Source organism: Mustela nigripes, chromosome 9 (genome assembly GCF_022355385.1).
Source record: "Mustela nigripes isolate SB6536 chromosome 9, MUSNIG.SB6536, whole genome shotgun sequence".
Taxonomy (NCBI): Eukaryota; Metazoa; Chordata; class Mammalia; order Carnivora; family Mustelidae; genus Mustela; species Mustela nigripes.
This window is the reverse complement of record NC_081565.1, coordinates 29,652,253-29,679,140: the sequence shown is the minus strand read 5'-3', so window position 1 is coordinate 29,679,140 and position 26,888 is coordinate 29,652,253. Positions and strand designations below refer to the sequence as shown.

Here is a 26,888-nt window from a genome sequence, read left to right as displayed (position 1 = left end):
GCGCCCCATTGGGCTCGCTGCTCAGCGGGGAGCCTCCTCCCTCCACCCCCCCTCACCCCCCGCCGCTTGCCTCTCTGCCTACATTTGATCTCTGTCAAATTAAAAAAAAAAAAAAAGGCCCATGGCAGCCCCTACCCTAGAAGGACCAAAACTCCCCAAATAATTCCAATGTGTTGACAGGACCATATATACTTCCCTGTAAGAACCTACAAGCCCCGAAACCCCTCAAATCCTTTGGATTTTCTCCAGGACGATTTCAGCACAAAGGGGCCGGCAGTAACAACTTCCTGAGGTGCCTGAGGCTAGGTCCCTCCGCCCGGAGATTGACAGGCCCGTCGGCCAATCGGCAGTCCGAACGAGTCTCCATCGCACCAGTAATAGGCAATAGAACAAGGCACTTTATTTCAGTAGCAAAAACGAGGTCGCAGTAACACAGGCCAACAAACCGAAAAAGTCAGGAGCCCTCTCGCCCACGCCAGCGGGGACACGGCGCAGGTTGAGGTCGGCTCCCTCGCGTTGCTACGGAGACGGCGCCTGCTTCCGGGCGCTCGGCGCCCTCGCGGGACGTCACTTCCGCCCGGCGGCGCTGGAGCGCCTTCTTTTCTTCTTTCCCTTCTTCCTTTCCTTGGCCCCGTTTCCCGGAAGCTTCGATGGGTCCTCGCCTGAGGGTCAGGGGTGAGCCGTGGGGGCGCTGAGCGGACCTTGGTGAGTAACTGCCTGAGTTCCGCAGCCCAGCCGCGCGAGTTGCTAGAACCCAGGTGAGACCACGGGCGAGGGCGCTGCGGGACTGTGCGGGCCCTGGGGTATCTCCACCCTCTCGGGCTCCGGGGCTTCCCTGCGTTTGGCGGCGCGGGAGCCTGGGGTCCTTGCCTCCTCGCGAGTCGTGTTGCGGCCCCTGTCTTGCCCCTCTGTGTCCTGTGTCCAGGCAAGCTCCCACTTCGGTTACTGCCGCCAGTAACCCCTTCTGGAGCTTGAATCGGAAGCAGGGTGGTGTGTAGTCTCGGTGATGGCAGGGCTGCTTTCTGAAGCAGCAAGTGCTTTAGCATCCATTTCTCCTCCTTTGAGCTCCGAAACCCTGGGAGGCAGTTTAGGTAGCCAGAATGTTTGTTCGCCTCTACTGTACGTAGGGGGAGACCGAAGCCCTTGGGAGAACTCCTTCAAGGCAACCCGGCTCCCTGAGAGGTAGAAGGGTGATTCACTGTCAGGTCTAGGCTCTCCTTAGGGTTGTGCGACATCATGAGGAGAATGTTTGGGAGTAGGAGAGAAACTGCAAATCGAAGAAAGGGAGCTAGTTTTTCTGAGTGCATTCTTCGTGTTAGGCATTGTGCTACGTTCTTTCTATACTTATTCATTCCTTGAAAGGGGCACGGTGATTATTATATACTCGTATTCCTGGCTTGGGAAATTGAGCCTCATTGGTGATACACTGTTTGCTCAGTATTAATGATTTAATAGACATTTCTGAGATCTCTTTCAGCTCTGTGATTTTTCCAACACAATAGAATTAGTTCCTTTCCTAATCAAACTCTTTTTCTGATTCTGACATTTCAGGAAGTGAGATTTCTCTGACATTTTTCTTGGGGTCTTCATCTTTTGCCCGTTGTCTTATTTCTTATCAGCACCCTATTTAGAAATTGGTGGTTGTGTAAATTCAGCCCTGACTCTTGCTCCACAGGTTACTTTTTTCTTTCCAAGAGGAATTTGGAGATTGTGTCACTTGGTATGAAGTTAATGGATTTTGGTTAAAAGGCTGGCTAGAAAAGTTGCTAGTTTTTACACTGTGGGTGGTTTCTTTATTGTTGCTCTTGCATATCTTACCTAAATTTCTGAGGGTTTTTTCCCCACCAGGAAGACTGCTGTCATCCGGTGCCAAGATGTCAGGAATTGGAAATAAAAGAGCGGCTGGAGAGTCTGGCACATCCATGCCTCCGGAGAAGAAGACAGCTGTTGAAGATTCAGGGACCACCGTGGAGACGATTAAGCTCGGGGGTGTCTCTTCAACGGTATGTGGAAACAGTGCTGTGAGAGTGTGTGTGTGTGTGTTGTGTTTTGTTTTGTTTTTGTCAATTGCAACCTGAAAGTAAGAGATTATGGAAGCCTTCTGGTGTAAGAGAAATTTATTTGACAAGAAGAGGGAAATAGCCAGAAGTAGGTGAAATGATGTCGTCAGTTCTGAAAAGAGTATATTGACATTTGGTCTTTATTTTCAAAGGTGTGCTTCTCATCTCTGGTGAGTGGGGTGCCTGATACACCTTGATTATAGGCATTAGCAGTGGGAAACTGTACGTTCATTTTTCATTCACTGAAAAGTTAGATGCTAGGTACTAAGAGGCAGTGTAGCAAAATCACTGAGAGAATGGTGAAGAGTCAGAGTCTGAGTTCAGACGACCTGGAGTTTACCCTCAGTGCTACCACTTCTTCGTTGCTCACTTTTTTCTTTTCTTCCCTGTGCCTCTTCTCCTTGTGTATAAAATGTTTTTATTGTACCTACCTCATTGGGTTGTTGAGAGGATAAAATGAAAGAGGCCCTGATAAACAGGCTTAAAACATTAGCTTTAATATGGTAAGTATGCAATATGTTTGAGCTATTGATAATTATTATAGGGCTAGATATTATGAATGTAATGGTGAATAAAGTAGGCTCTGCCCTTGCTGTTATGGAGTTGACAGTTTCTTTAGACTGTTTCACACCAGAAGCTTAGAGTAATGTTATATGTCCATTAGACATCAGAAGCTCACTGTAATTGGTTTGGATTTAGATCAGGAGTCTGTGTTCTGGAACTCAGCCATGGGGATATGGTGTTAAAATGCTTTACATTTGTATAGCTTATAAAACCCCATCTCTTACTTATTTGAATTAGACTTAGGATCAGGGAGAATAATGGGAACATTCAGAGTAAATTGTTGATGAAGTGTCCTTAGTCTCTCTGGGGTTCAGCTGCTCCATACTTGGCCAGGAGGTGATTTTGTCTTAACACTGAATCACATTCTGCATCCCAAGGACATTTGCTAACTCAATAAATATAAATATTTGTTGAGCATCTGCTGTTTGCCAGAACTATGCTTTAAACTAAAGACAGTCCCTGGACTTCAGGCTGTCAGGTGACATTGCCAACGGAGCAGATTGTTCTAATGTTTATGAGTGGGGGATATGTTGTTCATAGGGATGAATAGCCCCGTGATCTTATAGAAGCAGAAAGGATACATCGCTGTTTGGATCTTATCCACAAAGTAGTGAGGAGCCATTGTAAGGTCTTAAGCAGGAGAGTAACATGTTGTCACTTATGCTTGGAGAATAGGTGGTAGAGGAGCATCGGTTCAGTTAGCAGAGTTGTTCCCTCATTCCTACTCCCTCTTTTCCTTTCCACTTCATCTCTCTAAGGGTAGGGAGCTGGGGCATATATCCACTAATTCCTGCTACAGTTGGTTGAAGGTTGCTCTTACAGGCAATAGCTTTTCCTCTGCACTTCGAGGTTGCTCTAGTGAGCCAGCTGAGTTGTGGAACAAAAAATGAAAAGACTGGGTGGCTTGAGGTAGGAACACTGGGGGTGTGGATGGAGCTCTCCACCATGGCTGTGTTGAAGTCTGGCAGGCTGATGGGACATGGCATGGGGCACAAAAGTGTCCACAGCAAGAAGCTGTTGCAGTAATCTTGATGAGGGATCATGGTGACCTGGGTCACTGTGGTGGTAGTATTGACAGATTTGCTGATGGATTGGATGAAGTTTATGAGATCCCAGAATTTTGGAAGTATGGACTGTCCACTTACTGAGCTAGGGAAGAGTGTGAGAGGAGCAGATTTTTTTGGAAGCTGTGGAGGATGAGGGAGGAGTTTGATTTGGGACATTCAAGTGTGGGAAAGTTTCTAGACATCTGAGGGGGTAGGTGGCTGGATACCACAATCTGCTCTCTGAAAAGAGGTCTGGGCTAATGCTGTGCATTTGGGAGTCATCATTTTGTAGGAGGTATTTAAATCCATGAGACTAGAGGCTCTAACTGAGTGTAGATAAGGAAGAGGTTTGACAGCAGAGCTCTGAAGCACTGATATTGACTGATATTTTCATGTCAACGTCATGAGAAGAGACTGACCAAAGAGACAGAAAATGAAGTAGGCGGAGAACAAGAGACCATGGGGGCCCAGAAACCAAATAATGAGAGTGTTTAAGGAAGGAGTTGTTCAGGTGCTGCTGATGGTTTGAGTAAGGGGAGCACTGAGACATTAGGTTTAGCAGTAGAGCCTTAGTGAGACCTATGTTCATGGAGTGGTGGTTCTAGAAGCCTGATTGCAGTGAGCTGAAGAGAAGAGGAGAGGAATTAGGGAAAAGAGGGGAGAGACCATGCCTGGCAAGAGTACTAATACAAAGCAAGACACAGAAAATGGGGCATTAGCCAGAGGAAAATATGGGGTTGAGAGAGGATTTGTTTTGTTTTCAAAGTAGGAGCTATTATAGCATGTTGATTGAAATGAATTGGTAAAGATGATCAAGTTGATGGGGTAGCAGAAAGAGGAGATGGTTGTTGGTGTGATTTCCACGAATAGGGGAGAGAGCATGTGATATAACGCACAGGTGGGGAACTGGCCTTAACTAGGAGCAGGGGCAGTTGATCTGTAGCAACAAAGAGGAAGGCTGTGGATGTAAGTTCAGCTGTAGGTAGGTCCGTAGCTGCAGTTATGAGCGATAGCTATGGACATTCTCTTCTGATTGCTTCTATTTTTTTTTCAGTGAAATCAGAGGCGACTCATCTGAGAGTGAGGATGGGGGAGGAAGTGTTGGAGGTTGAAGAGACAGGAGAAGGTATGAAGTAGTCATCTTGATGAGGGAACGGACTAGGCTATTTTTGCTGGCCAGCACTGAGGACCTACTTGACTCTGTGATCATGAGTTTAAAGTGAGCCCAGGCAGCATGATACTTTATGTTTTGTGGTCACGTTCAGCTGCATGGTTGTAGGCCTGTAGGAGTGGAGAGTTGGATGTTATGAGGGGTGGGGTTCTTACCAGGTAGGTGTGAAGAAGAAGCAGGGAAGGAGGAGGTTACAAAAGGTCAAGATTGCGACTTACTGCAGAATTTAAGTTCAATAAAGAAGGGACTGAGGAAGTGAGAGGAGTGAAGGATGGGAAAGATACAGAACCAATGGATTATAGATCTTGGAGGAGGTGCAGAGCTTTGGGAGTCAGGACACTAAAGAGAGTGAGCTGGTGTTTGTGGAGAATGGGGTGTTTGAAGTTGAGCTTATGAAGAGCATACACATATAGCTAAGTCTAAGAATAACTGGGAGTTTGGTGGCTGAGAGAGGCAGAGGACAAGATCATTGAAGGAAAGAAGGTGGACAACTTGATGATTTGAGATACAGGAAAGATAATCTCTATGGGGATTGAAATCAGTAAGAACTGTGATAGGAGTAGCATTTGAGAGTATAATAAGCTAGGTGCTAAATCTTTAGGAAACGTGGGGAGGTGATCTGGGCATTCATAGAGTAGCGCAGGAAGGCAGTGTCGCAGGTGGTGCAGACCAGGGCATGAGCTGCAAAGCTAGGAGGTTTTGGGGAGGCAGGTGGGCTAATGGCCTGGAATGGCAGGCTATTACAGAACAAGGAGGACGGCTGCCTGCCCCCAGGCCCAGTGCTGGAGAAACTTAAGGGGCAACAGGATTCTCATCCAGGTTTCAGTTAGAACAAGAAGGGGGAAAGGAGGGCTCAGAGAAGAGGTTGAGGATTTCATTTATTAATACGATTAATAGTCTTACTAGCTGTATGTTTGGGAAGCTCTTGACTAATTTGACATATCAAGAATTTTTTAACCAAAATGGAAGAAAGAAAATGGAAGCATTACAAGAAATTGGTGCTCTAATAAACAGTTCTTACTTTAAAATATTCATGAATTCCTAGGTAAAGTAAAAATGTAATCGTTTTCAATCCTTTTCTTTGCCTGGGATACTCACCCCATCCTTCCCACCCCTAGTCCCCACCTTGTCCTGGGAAAGGAATTAGGGAGAAAAGTGAAAGATACTGAGAGAGGTGTGGAATTACTGATGGAGTGATATTTTTGCAGAAACAGAGGAGAATGAGATCCTGAATAAAAGCTGAGGTCAAGGTATGGAAGATAGTGGAGACAGACGGACTGAAGGAAAAAGGAGAGAATACAAGGTTCTGGGAGATCTAGATGAGGACTGGTATATGGGGGTAAGGGCACAAGGTACCTGGAAAAGGAACAGAAATTCTGTTCACAGAATTTTAAGATTTCATTTATGGCACAGTTCCAGATAATGACAGAAGTCCAAGATGTGGTTTTTGAAATGTATGGCTGAAGCATAGTATGGGGGAGATACTCCCCGGAGTTAAGGAATTCAGAATGCAGCCTAGACAGCTAGAGGATTCGATCATTTGACCACATGTGCACCTCTCCGCATGGGTATTAGGTGCTGAGGTTCCTAAATGAGTGGGGGGCGGTGCTGAGGAGATAGATGTCAGCGGTCATCAGGGTAGAAGGTGGTCTAGCTGGACAGTGGAGCCTCATGGGACTTTGTGAGTGTTCATGAGAAGAGAACCGTGAGATGGGTGCGGTCCAAATTTGGTATATTAGCGTCATTCTTACTTCCCATCATCGCACATTCTTTCCTTCCTCTGTTCCTACTTACCCAGTTATTTGTTGTAAGATATTTAAAGATAAATAGCTTTAGTCATTGGAAATTACTAATTAATATGACCCTGTTGAATTTAAAAGCAGATTTGCCCAATTTCTTTGTGGAGACTAATAAGATTGGTTTCCTGGAGCAGGAGGAGCTAGACATTCGTACACTGCAAACCAAAAATCGCAAGCTGGCAGAAATGCTGGATCAACGGCAGGCCATTGAAGATGAACTCCGTGAGCACATCGAAAAACTGGAACGAAGACAGGCCACCGATGATGCCTCACTGCTGATTGTCAACCGGTACTGGAGTCAGGTAGCTCACTTGTTTGTTTGCTCAGATTTTTAAATATTTTTGTTCGCCTTAGCACTCTCTCCAAGTTGTGTTCTTTTGTTTTTTCATAACGGTGCCCACCCTCCTCCAGTTCGATGAAAACATCCGTATCATCCTTAAACGCTACGATCTGGAGCAGGGCTTGGGAGATCTCCTCACGGAGAGAAAAGCCCTTGTCGTGCCGGAACCAGAACCGGACTCTGATAGCAATCAGGAGCGGAAGGATGACCGAGACAGAGGTGAGTATTTGTGGTGCCTGCTACCACCACGTGCCGTGTGGGTTTCCGAAGTAGAGCTCTGCTTTCGGGATTTCCACTTGAGGAAAGAAAGAAGATTTTGATATTGCCAGTTTTATAATGTTGACGGCTTCTTTTTCTCCCCTGTGTCCACAGGGGAAGGACAAGAGCCAGCTTTCTCTTTCCTTGCTACTCTGGCCAGCAGTTCCAGCGAGGAAATGGAATCTCAGCTGCAGGAGCGTGTGGAGTCCTCCCGCCGAGCTGTGTCCCAGATTGTGACGGTCTATGATAAATTACAAGAAAAAGTGGAGCTCTTATCGCGGAAGCTGAACAGTGGAGGTGAGGCTGGGAGACTGGGAGAAGAAGCGGGGAGGAATAAGAGCTCTCTTTGCATGCTGATTTGTAGTTGCAGACTTAATGTATTTATTTTTGATTCCATTCCTTGGGATACAGTCTCCAGTATTACCAGTAATAACAGTAATGTCGTTGCTATGGCATGTTAGTATTTTCCAAGTTCTTCATATTTTGAGCCACTAACGGTCCTGTAAGTAGCTGAGGAAAGCTCCATTCTGATACGCTCTGTTAATTAAACACTTTTATAGGTAGCAAAATTAATTTTACTGTTTAAGGAATGGCTGTGTTTTTGGATATTTTAAATATTGGTAATTACACTTAAAAATTTTTTGTTTTAAGATGTTGAACTTTGACTTCAAGAGTCAGGGTTTTTTTTTTTTTAAGATTTATTTATTTATTTTTAAAGATTTATTTATTGGAGATTGAGAGAGCATGAATGAGAGAGAGCATGAGCTGGGGAGGGGCAGAGGGAGAAGCAGGCTCCCTGCTGAGCAGGGAGCCCAACTCCGGACTTGATCCCAGGACCCTGGGATCATGACCTGAGTCAAAGGTAGATGCTTCACCAACTGAGCCACCCAGGTGCCCGTAAAGATAATTATTTATTTGAGAGAGAGAGAGAAAGTGTGGGGCAGGGGGGTGGGATGGGCAGAGGGAGAGGGAGAGAATCTTAAGCAGGCTCCATGCCCAGCGTGGAACCCAACCCAGGACTCAATGTCATGACCCTGAGATAATAACCTGAGCCAAAATCAGGAGTCAGACACTTAACTGAATGACCACCCAGGCGTGCCCCCAAAGAGTCAGTTTTGATATGTTCTTGTTTTTTATTTATTTGTTATCTCTAATATTTTTTTTAAAAAGATTTTATTTACTTATTTGACAGAGATCACAAGTAGGCAGAGAGGGAGGCAGAGAGAGAGGAGGAAGCCGGCTCCCTCCTGAGCAGAGAGCCCAATGTGGGGCTCAATCCCAGGACCCTGGGATCATGACCTGAACGGAAGGCAGAGGCTTGAAACCACTGAGCCACCCAGGCACCCCATCTCTAATATTTTTGAAAAGAGTTGGCTCAGGTTTTAGAGTTGTTAGATGGTCTCTGTGTTTAAAAAGATAAAAGAGGGGTGGCTGGGCAGCTCAGTTGGTAAGCGTCCCAAATCTTGATTCTGGCTCAGGTATTGATCTTAGGGTCATGAGACTGAGCCCTGCAATGGGCTCCATGTGCTTAAGATTCTTTTGCTCCCTCTCTTCTCCCCTCCCCCCTCAAAAAAAATAAAAAGATAAAAGAAAATATTATATGAATGGAGAAGTGTCTATTTGAAATAATTATATTACTAGTTAGTGTTAATGGAGAAACTTAAAATTGTACGTTATATAGTAAAGTATTTGTGTAGCCAGGTTGCATCTTCTTAAATGCCCTGAATTCACATTTTTAATAATCATGCTCTAGTTGTAATAGCATAATTTCTGTGATTGTTAAGATGTTTAACCTTTTGGGGTGCCTGGCTGGCTTAGAGCATGTGACTCTTGATCTTAGGGTTGTGAGTTCAAGTCCCACATTCATCCCGGAGACTACTTTAAAAAAAAAAAAAAAAGATGTTTAACCTTTTGTTTCTGATAGTAATATGTTGAATGTAATGAACCATTGGGCAGGCAAATAAGAATTTTTAAATTATTATTATTATTATTTTAAGATTTTATTTATTTGAGAGAGAGTGAGAGAGAACATGAGAGGGGGAAGGGTCAGAAGGAGAAGCAGACTCCCTGCTGAGTTGGGAGCCCAATACAGGACTTGATCTTGGGACTCCAGAATCATGACCTTGAGCAAAAGGCAGATGCTTAACTGAGCCACCCAGGTGCCTTCTGTAATTTTTTTTTTTTAAGATTTATTTGAGGGGCGCCTGGATGGCTCAGCAGGTTAAAGCCTTTGCCTTCGGCTCAGGTCGTGATCCCAGGGTCCTGGGATCGAGCCCCGCATCAGGCTCTCTGCTCAGCAGGGAGCCTGCTTCTTCTCTCTCTCTGCCTGCCTCTCTGCCTACTTGTGATTTCTGCCTGTCAAATAAATAAATAAATAAAATCTTAAAAAAAAAAAAAAAGCTATATTTGAGAGAAAGGGCGAGTGAGCAAGAGAGATCAAGAGAGCAAGCACAAGCAGAGTGGGAGGGAGAGGAGAAGCAGGTTACCCGCTGAGCAGAGATCCTGATGCAGTGCTCAGTCCCAGGAATCTGAGCCTAAGGCAGACCCTTAACCAACTAAGCCCCTCAGGCGCCCCTACTCTTAATTTTTTTTTTAAGGCTACTTGGCTAAATTGTCAACAGAATTAAAAGGTGAGGGATGTAAAATACCTTGTGAAAATTTGATGGGAAAGGGTTTCTTTTGCTTTTCCAATAATGTATTTGCATATTAGTGTACTTTATTATTTAGATACCAGTTTTGGAATACACTAATCAGAAATACGTACAAGTGGACTCTAGCAGCCCTCCCCTCCTACTTCTCCAAAATGATCATTTTGTAAGAAGAGTGTGGTTCATGTCCTCCCAGGCTTTTTTATTCATATGTTATATCCTCTTGTGGGTTCTGTCTCCTGGTGCAGTGCCTTGGCTCACTCTTCGTTTCTCCAGTGTCTAGCACTGTATCTGCTATCTAGTGCGTGCTTAGTTATGATGAATGAGTGGCTATAAATCCTCCCTGTCACCTAATGTAAACTGAGCTGGGTGTTAATACTTTCTCCATTGACTGTACTAGAACAGTTGGATGGTGTGGTTAAATCCTATAATATGCCACATGGATGAACCGTGCGTATCATGGTACATACTGGTATGCATATTATATGCAGGTAATATGTCATTGCAGAGATTATGCCAGTGTTAAACTTGATTTTATAAATGAATATCAAGTAAAATAACTGGTACCTTTAAAAATGAACTGAAATGGGTAGTATACTGAACAGTATTTTAAAATTATTTTTGATGGCATGCGCTTTAAAGTTAGAGTTTAAGTTCAAATAAAAACGTTAATTATAAGTTACAAATCACTGAGTTATTTTTTATAGCATAAAAGGCAATTGCTGTAGATAAGCTGAACTTGCTAAAAGATAAAGATCTATAAAGAATGAATTATAGCATCAACTATACCTTTTTGGCAGTTCACCCCCCCCCATGTTTATTTTATCCTTGAATTCAAAAGAATTGGATTTATCAGCTTGTTTATTAATTCAGTAAGTATTTATTGAGCTCTTAATATATTGTAGGACTCATTCTGAGTATCTCAGGATATTAAAAGGACAAAAATTCAGCTCCCAGTTCTTAACTTGGGTTATGAATCACTTTAAGAGCTTTTGGAGCATATGTTTTTTGGCCCTACCTGTGGGTATTCTTATTTAGTAGGTGTGGGATGGGTCCTAGGGAATTGTCTAATCTTAAAAGTCCCACAAGTAATTCTACAGGCAGTCCTGGTTGAAAACCACAAAACCCACCACATGGCCAGCCTGTTGTGTATGGTGTTTCTCCACCACATGCCAGAGGGTAGGAGGAAAGCCCACAGTTTTCCCTTCTGGTAACTTGTCTCTACAGGGCACTGTATATCCTGAAGAGTATCTGATTTCACTTGCTAACATTTGGATTTGAGCATTTATATTTGTGACTCTAATTTTAAACATATTTACTTGGTGTAATAAGTTCTGTATATTTATCTACCTTCTTTGTAAATTGTAGTGTACATTTTGGCTTTTGCGCTTCAGGAGTGCCCCTAGCATCGTATTCTGGACTATGTTAAGTGATTCAAGGCTCTTACCTTCATTCTTTGTGATTTTATGGGTGCTCATTTGAGTCAGGAAATTTCTGCCCTCTGCTCCCCCTGCTCTCAACAGAGAGATGCTGCATGTTGGTGTTAGTGAATAGTAGGAATTTGTGATAGCCTTATGAAATAGAATTTTATTGCTATGAAGACTGTCACTGATGAGAGATACCTCTATCTTGTCTACAATTCTAAAATGCAGTTTTTTAGGTGATTGTGTCTTATCCGAATAAAGTAACAGAACCTCCATTTCTTTTCTCACAGCATTTTGACTTTGTAGAAAGGGATGAGAGTTAGGGGACTTTGGCTCTGTGTCATCCTCTACTGAAGCACAAATTTGGCTCATTTCTTTAAGCAGGTCATCTAAGGGCTGGGTACTTAATCAGTCATGTGAAGATAATAAAAACCAACCTACTTCTTGAAGGTTTTCAGGAAAATAAAGTGACATGCATGTTAATATTTGGTGGGAGGCGCACTTTTAAAATATGACACTATAGATATTAAACTGAAGTGCGGTTCTGCTCCCTCAGATAATCTGATCGTGGAGGAGGCGGTGCAGGAGCTGAATTCCTTTCTCGCCCAGGAGAACATGAGGCTACAGGAACTGACAGACCTACTTCAGGAGAAGCATCGCACCATGTCTCAGGAGGTACTTGACCTGAAAGAAGAGATGGTACTTTCTTGTGGCCTGCGGCAGACATTGATTTAGCATTTTGAGTGCTTTGAGGATCATCTGGCTGTATTTTGAAAGCCTATTTTAATATTAAAGAGCATGCAGGGTGGGTGTGAACAGCCAGATCTGAGAAATCGAAATCTGAGGAAAGATTAAGGGAAAAAAAAAATCGAATGCTTTTCCTAGACTTGTGCCTCTGTTGAATAGACAACTTTACGATGTTAGTTTTTAGGAAGAAATACCATCATGTGGGGTTTTGTGCAACAACACAGCAATCAAATAATACCCCAGATATAAAATATCACGTACTATGTTACTGAGGGATGGGTTGGTAGAAATTCATCTGAGAATGGGTCAGTAGGAACTACTGTATTGATGATGGGCTGGGAACTTGAGGAATGTGTGTTTTCCATCCAGATTTGGGCATCAATAGTGCTGTGACCAAACCGCATCAGGATTTGGGTATTCATTTATTTATATACAGTGATTGAGATAAAATGATAATAGGCCCTTAAGATTTTTTCTGACACCCCTGATTATCATTTCAGTTTAGTTGAAAGGATATTGTGTTGAAATTTGATGTATTTTAGTTTGGCCGCCCATACCCTGTGCTTATTGGTAAGTTAGTAGTTACCATCTCCTTAGTGCGTAGCACTTCAGTACTTTAGTATCTTCTCTGATGGTCAAGCAGTTGCCATCTTACTGCTAAGGGAACAAATTCAAAGAGGTTAGTAACTGGTCTGAACATAGAGCCAGCAAGTGATTGAACTGTAATTTGGATGTAGGTGTGTTTTACTTTAAAGCCCATGTTCTTCTTTATGCTCTTACTTTGTAAACTCAAGTGCCAAGGTCCGTGCTGGCTGTTTGCATGAGAATCATCTGGGAAGTTTGTTAATACATGTGGATTCTCATTAGCCTTAAAATATATGCATAGTAGAGGATAGCAGTGCTTCTGAATCAATTGGGGTATAGTAGAAAAATAAAATAACTTTTTTTAATGTTTGAGACATAAATTAGGTGTGACAAAGATGAGAAGGTTCACGTCTTCTGGCCCTTTCCCAAATCTCGTGTAGCATTACTAAGCTGGAGAGAGACATTGCTTTGCTCAGCTGAGCTGACGTCCACCGTGGCTCTCGTGGCTGACGGTTGATGTTATCTGTCAGCTGGTGGGGAGCTCACAGTGGTGGGTCGTCCCCTGGAAAGCCTGCATGTTGCTGCGCCAACGTGGCAGTGTCAGGGATGGGCTTCTTACATGCCACCTGGCTTCTTCCAGAGAATGAATGTTCCAAGAACAGCAGGCAGAACCTGCATGGCCTTTCAGACATAGCCTCAAAGTTGCGTAGCATCATTTCCACCGGGTCACTGAACTTAACCCAGATTCAAGAGGAGAGCCAGTGCCACCACTGCCAAAGACTTTGGGGACCATTTTTTAAAACCAACACAAAGGGTATATATTAATGTGAACATTTAACAGTTTTGTAATTAGAGTTTTCATGATTTCATTTTTATATTCATGCATTGGGAAGAAGGTGAAGCAGCTCCAATTTAATTTTGCCTATAATGTTGCATAAGCAGGGGTTAATTTTGTGAGATTTGGGATGTAAGGTAGTGATGGGAGGTATTGCTTTTCTAACTTGGGTTTTTTTTTGGCTTTCTTTTTCTGGATACCTGTCTTTGGGTTGTAGTTCTCTAAGTTGCAGAGTAAAGTGGAGACAGCTGAGTCACGAGTGTCTGTCCTTGAGTCCATGATTGATGACCTGCAGTGGGATATTGACAAAATTCGAAAGAGGGAACAGCGACTCAACCGCCACTTAGCAGAAGTTCTGGAGCGGGCAAGTGCTTTTTCATTTACAGTTTAGAGACTAGATTCATTTTTAAAGAGTCTACTCAGAAAGGATGGACCCAGGTAGTAGTACCTGGGAACAAAATGGACTCTTGAAAGTACTTTGGTTGTCAGAATAAAATTTTAGGGTCTCCTCTCACTAAAATCTTTGTCCTTCCTATAGGTGAATTCGAAAGGCTATAAGGTATACGGAGCAGGGAGCAGTCTCTATGGCGGCACGATCACTATCAATGCCCGGAAGGTAAGATGCGCGACTCAACTCGGGATACGTTTGTGACCTCGTGTCAGCTGTCGTGCTTGGTACTTAGGAGTTCACAAGTGGCAGAGTGGGGTTGGGCTAGAAGAATGGGAAGGTGAAGGTGGAAGCTTAGGACTGGGAATGATATAAAAATTCTTTTTGCTCATTTTGCTATTTTCCTTTCTCTCTCCAGTTTGAGGAAATGAATGCAGAGCTTGAGGAGAACAAAGAGCTGGCTCAGAACCGTCACTGTGAGCTGGAGAAACTTCGGCAAGACCTGGAGGAGGTCACCACCCAAAATGAGAAGCTGAAGGTAGGAGTCACCTTTCTGAAGGGCCGTAAAATGAAACTTTTCGCTGATCAATTCACATACATACTGGTTGGCCCTCAGAACTTACGAGGGAAAAGAAAAATGTGGGTTTTGTTGGTATGTCTATTTATTTATTTGTTAGTTATACTGTACCTTGTTCTGAAAAGTATCTAAGACAACCTATAAAGAAATATGTAGACTGAATCAAGGTGCTCTAACTTAGGAATTGTTGAGAAAAATGAGTAGGGTAAACTGGGGTGATGATCCAAAATGGATTAAAAAAAAAACGGGGCTCGTGTACAAGTTCTGTGCAAGGAGCACATACATCTTGTAGCAGGCAGGCTACTTAGTGTCCATAATTGCCAAATGTGGGTCACAGAATTTGGCTCTTCTGTTCCTAGCTGCCAGATCAGAGAAAGAAACATGATCAGTGATGGTTCCTGTTGGTTTTCAAACCTGCCTGTTAGAATTTTTCTCTCCCCATGTTCTTGGGGGCCGGGAAGAAAATAGATCCTGAAAGGCTTCCTGCCCCCTTTTCAGTCATAGCTGCATGTCTTTTATAATTTCATGTTTCTAGGTAAATAAAGATGTTCAAACTGAAAAACAAAACAAAACAAAACCAACCTGAGTTAAATCAGTTAAAGTGGAGAATTAAAGCAAGCCATTGCTTAAGAGAAGCATAACTGTTTTTAATCCAGTATTGAAAATCTATTTCTCTGTGACTGTTAATAAAAAGAACAAGTTAGTGATGGGGTTCCTCAACTGTGTTTTAAGAATTAAACATCCTGACAAATTTCATAGGGTTCTTCTGTGTTCCCAGGTCTGACAAATTTCATAGGCATCTTCTAGTGTCATTGGTGTAGGTTGATATATAATGTAAAATACATGTCAATTAAAACAGTTCTTGGGTGGAGAACACAGGTACCTGCTGTCACCTCTTGGCTGGTCAGATTTAATTTGATAGAGAGTTTACAGAACTAGAAGGGTGGGCAAATACAATTCATAATCTTTGTAAGGAAGATGGGTGGCTTAGTCGGTTAAGTGCCTGCCTTTGGCTCAGATTATGATCCCAGGGTCCTGGGATCAAGTCCCTCATCTGGCTCCTGTTCACTGGGGAGCTGGCTTCTCCCTCTGCCTGCTGCTACCGCTGAATGTGTGTTCTTGCATGTTCTCTCTCTCTCTGACAAATAAAATCTTAAAAAACAAAAATCAAGCAAAAAGCTTGTCTCAACTGCACAGGACATCATTGAGTTTAAGATTTTATTTCCTATCTGGCATCCAGGGCGCAGACGCTAGCTTCTGCTTCTGACTGGCTTTTGGGCCCTCCTCAGGTGGAACTGCGGAGCGCGGTGGAGGAGGCGGTTAAGGAGACCCCAGAGTACCGCTGTATGCAGTCGCAGTTCTCCGTCCTGTACAACGAGAGTCTGCAGTTGAAAGCGCATTTGGATGAGGCTCGGACGCTGCTTCATGGCACCAGGGGGACCCACCAGCGCCAAGTTGAACTCATTGAGGTAATAGCCTCACTTTGTCTTCTGTATATAAGCTTTTCTGCCTCATAAATTTTATAATTTTACCCTCTCGTGAGTGATTATTGCTCGTTCAGCAAGTATGTATGGAGTGGCCGTAGGTCTTTATTCTGCTGGATGGCGGGCATCCCGCCATTTGGGATCAGAGAGTCTGGCGGGGTGAGTAGTGACCATTAGATTGTGGTGTGGGACAACAGACACGTACCCAAAAGAGACAGTGATAAAGGAGACAGAGCACCTGATTTTCTGTGGCAAGAATAGTGCCATTTATAAGCCATTATAGCGTGTTGGGGCAAATGTAAATACGTTTTTTTAAAGGCAAAAACTTGCATTCATGTGTTCAACTGCATACCTTCCATAGTCCTTAAGATAATATTTGTTGTCATAGTTGGTCTTTTACTGTATGTCTGACAAATGAATTGAATTTAATATGTCTTACCTTACGTATATACATACGTTTACCTTCTGTTTTATTGTTTGGTATTCCTTGTAAATTATAACATTCTCGCAGGTAGGGGCTATTTCCCTCATTTCTGTAATAGCTTTCCAGTTCTCAGATCAGTTTTTGTAGCTGCCTGGTGCTCATTAAATATCGATTGAGTGGGAACTTTTCAGAGTAATCCCTCTTAGTGTTTCACTTTTTTTTCTTCTTGGATCCTTACAGGTCAAAATTAGGAAACATATTAATAGAACATGATGATGTTTCCACATTTGGATAAGAGTTTTTGATTGGTTCCCTTTTTTGTGCGTAGAGAGATGAGGTTAGTCTTCATAAGAAGCTGCGGACTGAAGTGATCCAGCTGGAAGATACGCTGGCCCAGGTCCGCAAGGAGTACGAGATGCTGAGGATAGAATTTGAGCAGACGCTGGCCGCCAATGAACAAGCAGGTATGAGTATTCTCACTCCGCCTCGCAGCTTGCAAGGCAAGCTTCCTTAAAGTTCCTTCAGCAACATAGTGTAGTCTATCTGGATCTGACAGTGTTAAGTGGAGCTCAGATGTCTTAAAGACCCTTAATCAAACCCTGGGATTCATTCTGGCTCACAGCCTGGGTGTTTGTTTTTCAATTCAGATTGGCCAGTTTTGTTTTCTTCTTAGGAGGAGGTCCTCTGGTAATTTCCCCTGTTTCTCAGAGGGCCCTGATGTGTTCTGCACTTTGTCTTCTTGTGCCTTTGCCCTTGTCACAGTTCTTCCTAACATTGCTGCTGCTGTATTTCAGGCCCCATCAACCGGGAGATGCGCCACCTCATCAGCAGCCTCCAGAATCACAACCACCAGCTGAAAGGCGAGGTCCTGAGGTACAAGCGGAAACTGAGAGAAGCCCAGTCTGACCTGAACAAGGTAACCAGGAGGGGTCAGATAAGTGCGAACAGCTGTTCTGTGTGCACGGCTGGTTTTGAGGGAGCCGAGTGGGCTGGTTGCCGTCAGTCACACGCTTGCTTCCCTCTTCGTCCCCCAGACACGTCTGCGCAGCGGCACCGCCCTCCTGCAGTCTCAGTCCAGTACTGAGGACCCGAAGGACGAGCCCGTGGAGCTGAAGCAAGATTCCGAGGACTTAGCTGCCCAGTCCTCCGCAGCAAAGGCAACTCAGGAGGAAGCCAGTGAAATCAAGTCCAAACGGGACGAGGAAGAACGAGAGCGAGAAAGGAGGGAGAAAGAGAGGGAGCGAGAAAGAGAGCGGGAGAAGGAAAAGGAAAGGGAACGAGAGAAGCAGAAACTGAAAGAGTCAGAGAAGGAAAGAGACTCTGCTAAGGATAAAGAGAAAGGGAAACATGACGATGGGAGGAAAAAGGAAGCAGAAGTTATCAAACAGTTGAAGATTGAACTGAAGTAAGAGCAGACTTTAGAGTAACTGTTTCTAGAGTAACTGCTTCTGACTCAAGCTGAGGTTAGGACATCATGCGCGCAATGTTTGGTGGATGGCGTGACTTACAGGCTGTCATGGTATCTCAGGTGTATCTAAATGTACAATTAATTGTGCTCTCAATTCTTAATCAAGTGTGCAGTCAAAATGGCTTGCGTGGACTAGTGTGGCATCTGGCTCGGTGGTCAGGGCTCGGTGAGCCCTGCACTTGCAGCCTTATTCTTCATGAATCCAAATTACAGGACATGGTGTTATGACTTAAGCGATACTCATGAGAATTATTGAAATTAACTGCTGGCAGATTGCTGGCATCAACTGTAATTTAAATCATAATGGATAGAGTTCGTATCACTCTAACTTGAACAATGTTGGTCTATTTACCCGACAGTTAACTAGTTTGTGTATGTATCAGATCACGTTAAGAGATGTCTTAGGTTTATTCCTGCAGGCATTGACATGGTAAGACAGACCTGTCCTAAATGAAACACCAACATAACATCACATTTCTGCCCCTTGTCTTTCTGCATAACCAGTAGAACTGGTTACAACTTGCTTACCATTGGTTGTGGTTGTGCCTTTATTGATACTTGGATTTGAAGGACAACTATGCTCAAAACATTTGAGTTTCTTTGGTATATAAAAGTATAGTTAAGAGGTTAGATAATTTGGGAGGAGGTGAAGTTTCAGTCTGCAGCTGATGGCTCATCACTCCACTATCGATTCTAGTTTTCTCCCTTTTTTTCTATTCCTTCCTCTTGATCTCTTTAAGGCAAATACTTTTTTCAAGTATAGTATCAGAATTATCTGGGTGACTTATTTAAAATACATTCCTGGACCCCATTACAGACCTATCTCGGTTTCTAAGAGTGGGGCCCTAGAATTTTGCCTCTTTAAGTAGGGCCACAGGTGTTTATTTTAGAACTTTATGTTGGAGAACTTAGTCTGAAGGGAGAAATGATTCCATTAGTGAGCTTGCTTTTCTGTAGTTTCCGAGTGTATCCACAAGTTTCCTGATGGTCCGTGAGGAGTATTATCTTTCAGAGCTGTGATGTAAGGTGTACATGGAACGGTTGTAAATTATTTTGCTCAATTCTAAATTCCCTTGCTCTGATGTCCTGTGTTTTCTCATTACACCTTCACTTCCCTCTACCATCCTCATCATAGGAAGGCACAAGAGAGCCAAAAGGAGATGAAACTATTGCTAGATATGTACCGCTCTGCCCCGAAGGAACAGAGAGACAAAGTTCAGCTGATGGCAGCTGAGAAGAAGTCTAAGGCAGAGGTAATCTAGTCTGCCATTACCTGTCATTCTGGTTATAGTCTGCATTTGTGGGATTTTCCTTCACATTTCTGAAGAATGTAGTTTCTTTCTTCATCGTTAAAGTTAGCATTTAAAACTTAGCAGCATTTTCATCCCTTTCAGAGACCATCTAAAATAAAACAGATTTCTGTATTCTGTACTATGTGGTAAGGTATATCACAATTTCTGGGAATCGGAGTAACCTTTTCAGACTTTTTCTTCTCTCTTTTCTATTAATGCTTTTCCCATAAATCACTGTTACACAGTGAGTTACGTTTCAGATTACTTTTGGGAAGAATGTCTTATTCTCTTAAAATTTGGGGGCCTTAAAAACAAGGGTAAGAACCACTATCCTAAGGAGAGGTGCGTGTGCACTCGTCACCAGCGTTCCTCATACGAGTGTGTCATGTGGGAATGGAGGGAAGTGACAGCAGTGTTGTGATGTGCCCTGCCAGTATAGCGTTCTCTCCCTTTCGAATTCTGTGAGGGTGCTTTGGTGTTGTGGGCCCTCCATCTGTGCAGGATCAGTTGATTCTTGAAATTGTATTATATCTTTTTCTTCTTGTGTGTGTGATTCCTTACCTTCTCTAGTTGGAAGATCTAAGGCAAAGACTCAAGGATCTAGAGGATAAGGAGAAAAAGGAGAACAAGAAAATGGCTGATGAGGATGCCTTGAGGAAGATCCGGGCCGTTGAGGAGCAGATAGAGTACCTGCAGAAGAAGCTGGCCATGGCCAAGCAGGTGGGCACACTCTCTTTGCGTAGCTAGGTTTTTAAAAAGTACATGTTACTTGACAAGTAAGTTATTGACAGTGCAGTATGCTCTTTTAGTCCAGTCTTTTTCTTTCTGTGAATATGTTTTACTCCTATATGTACGTTTGTTTCTATACTGAAATCTTTCATTCTTTATTATTTTGTTTAACGTATTTGTGAGGCAAATTTTTAAATTTTTACTTCTTCCTTTTTTTTTCAAAAGGGTAGCCAGTTGTTGTTTATTGAGGTGTCTACCCTTCCTCTGCTGATCTGGAATCAGGGATATAGTGAGTCTAAATGAAAAAAAAATGTGTGTGTCTTTACATATATACATACATATATACATATATACACACACACACACATATATACGTGTGTGTGTGTATGGTTTTATATGCATTATGATCACAAATAACGTGCCCCCAAACAGGTTATAAATAAATAACTAGTATGTTAACTGTGGCTGTTTTGAGGTCACGTAACTGTAGAGATTTTTTCTTCTCACAACGAACATATATTTCTTTATTTTTAAGTCCCAGTGTGTTTTATTAACTTTGAATGTTCAATAATAAAGATACCAGAAATGGAAAAACTATATATGTTCACTGTATCTAAGAAATAACAAAATGGCAAAGTGAAGGAGTTTTAGATTAAGTACCTTGAAAAGAGGAACTTTATTAGAACCTATATACATTTCTTTGATAAAAAAGTGGGATTTTGGCTTTTCTTAAATCTGGTGGTTTCCAATTTTCTCTTTCTTGCTCTTTCTTTTTTTCATTTTTAAAGATATTACTTATTTATTTGACACAGAGAGAGACAGCGAGAGAGGGAATACAAGCAGGGGGAGTGGGAGAGGGAGAAGCAGGCTTCTGCTGAGGAGGGAGCCCGATGTGGGACTCGATCCCAGAACTCTGGGATCATGGCCTGAGCCAAAGGCAGACGACTGAGCCACCCAGGCACTCCTCTTGCTCTTTTTAAAAATGTAATAATTATCGGGGTGTTTGGGTGGCTCAGTTGGTTAAGCATCTGACTTCGACTCAGGGCCTGATCCCATGGTCATGGGATCAAGCCCCGAATTGGGCTCCTCTCACTGTGGGGAGTCTGCTTGTCCCTCTGCCTTTGTCCTGCCCCCCTCTTGTGCACGTGTGCACTCTCCCCCTGCATGAGTAAATAAAATCTTTAAGAAAAATAAAAAAATAAAAATTATCAGGAAATTGTCCTACTATAGGTTCTAGTAAGAAATGGAGCGACATTATAAATTTAGTATTATCCCAATACAAATACTGATTTTTGGTTTTGTTGATTTTGGCACTAAGACCAATTCTATTTATTTATTTATTTATTTTTAAAAAGATTTTATTTATTTATTTGACAGAGAGAGATCACAAGCAGGCAGAGAGGCAGGCAGAGAGTGAGGAGGAAGCAGGCTCCCTGCTGAGCAGAGAGCCCGATGCGGGACTCGATCTCAGGACCCTGGGATCATGACCTGAGCCGAAGGCAGCGGCTTAACCCACTGAGCCACCCAGGCGCCCACTAAGACCAATTTTACAGTACATATGGAAAAGCACACAAGAATAGCCAATAAAACCGAACAAGAAGAGCAGTGGCAGTTCCTATCTCAACCAGGTATAAAAACAGGAAGTTTCAGGAGGTAAGATAGCTTGAGATTAATAGACTGCTAGTTCTGAATAGGAAGTCCAGAAATAGACCAGAGTACACATGTGTATTTAGTATGTACCAAAGGTACAGTTTGAAGTCAGTAGGGAAAAGGAAAAGTATTAAATGTGGAAGGGCAAAAAGAAATACTAATATTGGAAAAAAGTTGCATATATACTTAGACACTCTGCACAAGGATAATTTGCAAATGGATTATAGCTGTAATATTAAAGAAGCTAATCCATTTGGGGTGCCTGTGTGGCTCATTCGTTAAGCATCTGCCTTCAGCTCAGGTCATGATCCTAGGGTCCTGGGATAGAGCCCTGCTAGGGACTCCCTGCTCAGCGGGCAGCCTGCTTCTCCCTCTCCCACTCCCCCTGCTTGTGTTCCCTCTCTCCCTGTCTCTCTATAAAATAAATAAATAAAATATTTTTTAAAAATTTTAATCCATTAGAAGAAAACAAATTCCTTTATAAGTCGGAATGATGGAGACCTTTATTTTTTTCTTTTAAAGATTCTATTTATTTATTTGACAGAGAGTGACAGCAAGAGAGGGAACACAAGCAAGGGGAATGGGAGAGGAAGAAGCAGGCTTCCCGCTGAGCAGGGAGCCCAATGCGGGGCTCGATCCCAGGACCCTGGGGTCATGACCTGAGCTGAAGGCAGACGCTTAACGACTGAGCCACCCAGACGCGCCCTGGTGGAGACCTTTTTAACTATTAATAAAAGTTTAAAAAATATGAAAAGAATTGATAATTTCAACTTAAAACCCACAAAACTTCTATCTGGCAGAAACAACTATTCGCAAAGCTGAAAGACAAATGACAAGCAGGGAGAAAATATTTCTAACTCTTAGCACAAAAGAGCTTATCTTGCTATTATTTAAAAACTCCCCAGAAATGACAGAAAGGAAAACCCAACACCTTAGTAGAGGAATAGGCAAAAGATGTGACTCGTTCACAGAAAAGGATACCAATGGCTCTTACACATCTGAAAAGATGTTCAGTCTCCTCATAACACAAAATAGAAGTCAAAAATATTTTTAGGTACTATTTTTCACTCATCAGATTGTTGTACAGTACAGCTGCAAAGTCTGTAGTGAAATTTGGTAATTACAGTTGTGGAAAAGTGTGAGAAAATGTGAGGTTTTGTGATAGAAATTCTCTTCATCAAGGGCTACTTGAGCAATTTGCTACATTGGTGTGTAGATTTGTCTATTCTAACCAGCCCTGAATACAGATCAGCTGAGCATCAGACCATCGGTGCCAGTGTCTTCAGATAATAAGGGCTTCTTTAGTATTCCTTGGGCTAACCTAAGTGACAAAACTAAGCTGCTTAAAACCGAGTCTCTGTCGGCAGGTTACTTTATTTCTGAATTAACACTGGGAAAATTTAGTTTCCAGTGCTCATTTGGAGTTAGAAGATCCTATTTAGTTTCCAGTGCTCATTTGGAGTTAGAAGATCCTATTAAAATGAGGGTTCTTTCTCCATATTTTAGGAGGAAGAGGCTCTCCTCTCAGAGATGGATGTTACAGGCCAGGCCTTTGAAGACATGCAGGAGCAGAATATCCGTTTAATGCAGCAGTTGCGGGAGAAGGATGATGCAAATTTCAAACTCATGTCGGAGCGTATCAAGTCCAATCAGATCCACAAGCTACTTAAAGAAGAGAAGGAGGAGCTGGCTGACCAGGTTTTGACTCTAAAGACTCAGGTAATTTGAATAGAGCTTGCCAGAATTCTGTTGAAGTAGGGTACTTTCTACATGAAACTCTGCATTAAAGAATGATTATTGTGGCATTTTTTAAAATAAGAAAAAAACCCTGAAAAGTAAATTATATTTTTGGCATAATAAATTATAATTATTATATATAATAATTGTATAAATTATACATCCCTGCAAAGAAGTACACTTTAGCTGTTAAAACAAATAAGGATCTGCTAGTATGGAAAATGTTATTAAGTGATTTTATTATCCCTTTTATGTTAAAAACGTGTACATCTTTGTGTGTTTGTGCTGTGTATTTTACAAATTTCTGGAAGGCTGTATGAGAAACAGAGTGATTACCTGATTACCTCTGGATGCTGGGATGAGAGTCTGTGGGTGTATGACTTTATTTTGTAGCCTTTCATGTTGACTCTTGACTCCACTTTGTGCATGAATTCCCTTTTTCTTTCTTTCTTTTTTTTTTTTTTTTAAGATTTTATTTATTTATTTGAGAGAGAAAGAATGGGAGAGAGCATGAGAGGGGGAGGAGGGTCAAAGGGAGAAGCAGGCTCCCCGCTGAGCAGTGAGCCTGATATGGGACTCAACCCTGGGACTTTAGGATCACGACCTGAGCGGAAGGCAGTTGCCTAACCAACTGAGCCACCTAGGTGTCCCTGTGTGTGAATTTTAAGAAAAAAACTGTTTTAGAACTTCTAGCCATTCTGAGAGAAATGGCCTTTGTTTGAGCTATAATTTACAATTTAATCTAGTGTGAATTGCCAACCTTTGAAAATTAGTACTGCTGAAGAAGGTGAGTATCTGTAAATGTAATTCCTTTTGCTCTTGGCAACTTGGAAAATAATTTTCAGTGGCTTCTTAAAACTTGATTGAGCCATCAACCATGACTTTTTTTTGGTATGAAAAGGGAAGCTTTTAAGTATTGTGATCTTGCATATATTTTGAAGGGTTCCTCAGTAAAGACAGTGATGATTTGAGATTTCTAACAGAGTCTTTGTGGGCCTATGGATTAACAGTGCCTAGTCAGTTAATAGTTTTTTTCTTTCCTGTTTGTGTTAAAATCTGATTTTTCTTTTTCAAAGGTTGATGCCCAGTTACAGGTAGTAAGGAAATTGGAAGAGAAGGAGCATCTATTACAAAGCAACATCGGCACGGGGGAGAAGGAGCTGGGTCTTAGGACTCAGGCCTTAGAGATGAATAAACGCAAGGTAGGATAGCTTACCCTGTCATCTGAAGTGACGGCTAGTCTCAGAGCAGCAAATACGGAGGACACTGATGACATGATAGGTTCCCTTTCTACCGTGGCCCGGATTAACGTCTTGCCTCCCTAGAGATCAGCTGACGCTATTTGTCCTCCTCGCCTAGGCGATGGAGGCAGCCCAGCTGGCGGATGACCTCAAAGCGCAACTGGAGTTGGCTCAGAAGAAGCTCCATGATTTTCAGGATGAGATCGTGGAGAACAGTGTCACCAAAGAAAAGGACATGTTCAATTTCAAAAGAGCCCAGGCAAGAGCAATTGTGTTTTCTTTATGTTTCACCTTTCAGGTATTTTTTGAGCTCTGAAATGTTATGAAGGAATCATTGGTCTAATGTATGTCATCTCCTCCTTGATTATAAGTTCTTTGTGTGACGAGACCAAGTCTGTTTTCCTCACTGCCTTTCCCCTCAAAGCCTGTCATAGTGCCTACCACCTGGTGGGCATGGAATACAGCAACACTATCAAATTAGAGGATTTTAAAGTTCTGTAATTTTTCTATTTTGGGCATGTCCTATGTTTCTCATGATGACTTTCTAGCCTTATCCATACATCTGTACGTTATTTTAACCTACTCTTACCTTCAGCTTGAGAGTAATTACCTTAAAATAGTTTATCAAGTTTTTCATCTTTTTTTTTGTTGTTGTTTAATTCTTAGACTGTATTTTTACAGAACTGCATTGACAATAGTTAGGTGCAACTAGAGTTTGGTGATAGGATTATGGTTTTGTGCTTAGGAACAAAGAAGGTATTTGCCATTCCAGTTCTCTGCATTCCTAAGAGATAATGGACCAGGAAAGGACAGAAAGTCCTTTCTTTGCCGAGTAGAAAGTTCAAGTTGGAGCAATTTTTTTTTTTCTTCAGAAATGGCAGGTCTGGGGGAGTATGTATGTCTAATGGGTTTGCGGTCTTACCACAGGAGGACATCTCTCGACTTCGAAGGAAGCTGGAGACCACAAAGAAACCAGACAATGTGCCCAAATGTGATGAGATCCTGATGGAGGAGATTAAGGATTACAAGGTTAGGAAAACTGCAGTGATTTCTTCCTGTCCTTTTTGTTCGGGACTGAAGTGGCCTGCTAATAGCCTGGGAGAATAAATACTCAAGTTCTTTACATGAAGGGAACCAGAGGATGGTTTCTTTTGGTGGGGAGGGACACTCTTGTCTTCGTGCTTAGTGGGTTTTCTGCTTATTTGCCTCCATATGATAGCCATTTAAACCCTTATGGTCGATCTTCTCTTTTTTTTTTTTAAGGCACGCCTAACCTGTCCATGTTGCAACATGCGTAAAAAGGATGCTGTACTGACCAAGTGTTTCCATGTTTTCTGCTTCGAGTGTGTGAAGACACGCTATGACACCCGTCAGCGCAAATGTCCCAAGTGTAACGCCGCGTTTGGTGCTAATGATTTCCATCGCATCTACATTGGTTGAGCCAAGCCAAGAGAAGAAGAGGGAATGGCTAGACAGGCACTTCTTCATTAACCACCAAACCTCTACCTCTTCTCTCTTTGACTGTCACCTAAGGGCAGTTTGTCTGTCAACGACCTTTCCTTCACAGACTTTACGTCCAGGTTCTCCTCTCTAATAGCTAGATGACTTCAGGGAAAAGGACTGGTAAAGGCAGGTCTTGGGTTTTGGAATGAATTAGAAACAAACAACCCTCATTTGTCTTCCCCACCAGCTTCTTTCTTTCCTGCTTTTAGATTTCTCAGCATTTTCTTCTTCAGGCTTACTGTATAATTTTGGATTTCCATTCTTCCTGAAGAAATAAATGGGTATTTTCGACACAGAGAAGGGAACAAAGAAGAGTGGAGACATATGACTATTTTGGGGGGTGAGGGAGATCTTTTAGAAATAAGCTCTCTGTGGGCACAAATATTTCTTGATTTGTGTAGTAAACTTTTTGTAAAGTTGGATTATAAAATGGTATAATTGTGCTATTTTTTCCTGGATGGTTTGAAGCCTTAATGAAATTATGTCCAGGATGATTCATTTCCTATTCACTAAGTAACTTGTTAAGGTCAGCTGGGTTCCATGGTGAAGTTATTTAAGTTTTGAAATGCCCTACTCATTAAAAAAATCTTACTTCTTGAGGCCAGAATAATTTCAAAGTCATTAGCCCTTTTTATCTTACAATGAAATCAAGCTTGGAGAGGATGGGGAACAGGACTGAAACTTGGAAACTTGGAAACTTGACACAGGGAGGCCTTAGTGAGCTATGAATTAACTCTCATCTGCCTCTCCACAGGGATTGCTGTGATCCCTTTTTTCTGGAAGATTCTCTGTAATGTTTCTGTAGGACTTTATACTCCCCAAGCTTCAATTAAAGCAGGATTCAGTTTGCTTTAGTGTTTGTGTTTTTCTTGGGCAGTAGGTGGTTTGGGTTTGGTTATTTACTATTCATGACACTTG

The 26,888-nt window shown here is 42.4% G+C and overlaps 1 protein-coding gene across 3 annotated transcripts; it reads left to right on the top strand.

The window, feature by feature from the left end:
• The first annotated feature begins 461 nt into the window (after positions 1 to 461).
• RNF20 (ring finger protein 20) lies at positions 462 to 26,819 on the top strand. Of its 3 annotated transcripts, none has more exons than XM_059411171.1 (20): positions 462 to 705; positions 1,849 to 2,003; positions 6,775 to 6,942; positions 7,052 to 7,199; positions 7,353 to 7,535; positions 11,867 to 11,985; positions 13,695 to 13,841; positions 14,016 to 14,093; positions 14,284 to 14,403; positions 15,732 to 15,911; positions 16,679 to 16,814; positions 17,145 to 17,266; positions 17,385 to 17,755; positions 18,954 to 19,071; positions 19,681 to 19,830; positions 22,996 to 23,208; positions 24,303 to 24,428; positions 24,586 to 24,726; positions 25,395 to 25,496; positions 25,731 to 26,819. In XM_059411171.1, exons 2-20 carry the CDS (start codon positions 1,875 to 1,877, stop codon positions 25,905 to 25,907), a joined length of 2,928 nt encoding a protein of 975 aa, XP_059267154.1. In that variant the 5' UTR covers positions 462 to 705; positions 1,849 to 1,874; the 3' UTR covers positions 25,908 to 26,819. The 3 variants fall into 3 exon arrangements, with proteins under 3 accessions (XP_059267154.1, XP_059267152.1, XP_059267155.1); XM_059411169.1 differs by having other exon boundaries at positions 463 to 758; XM_059411172.1 differs by lacking the exon at positions 462 to 705 and adding an exon at positions 4,725 to 4,796 and having other exon boundaries at positions 1,916 to 2,003.
• Positions 26,820 to 26,888: the final 69 nt, after the last annotated feature.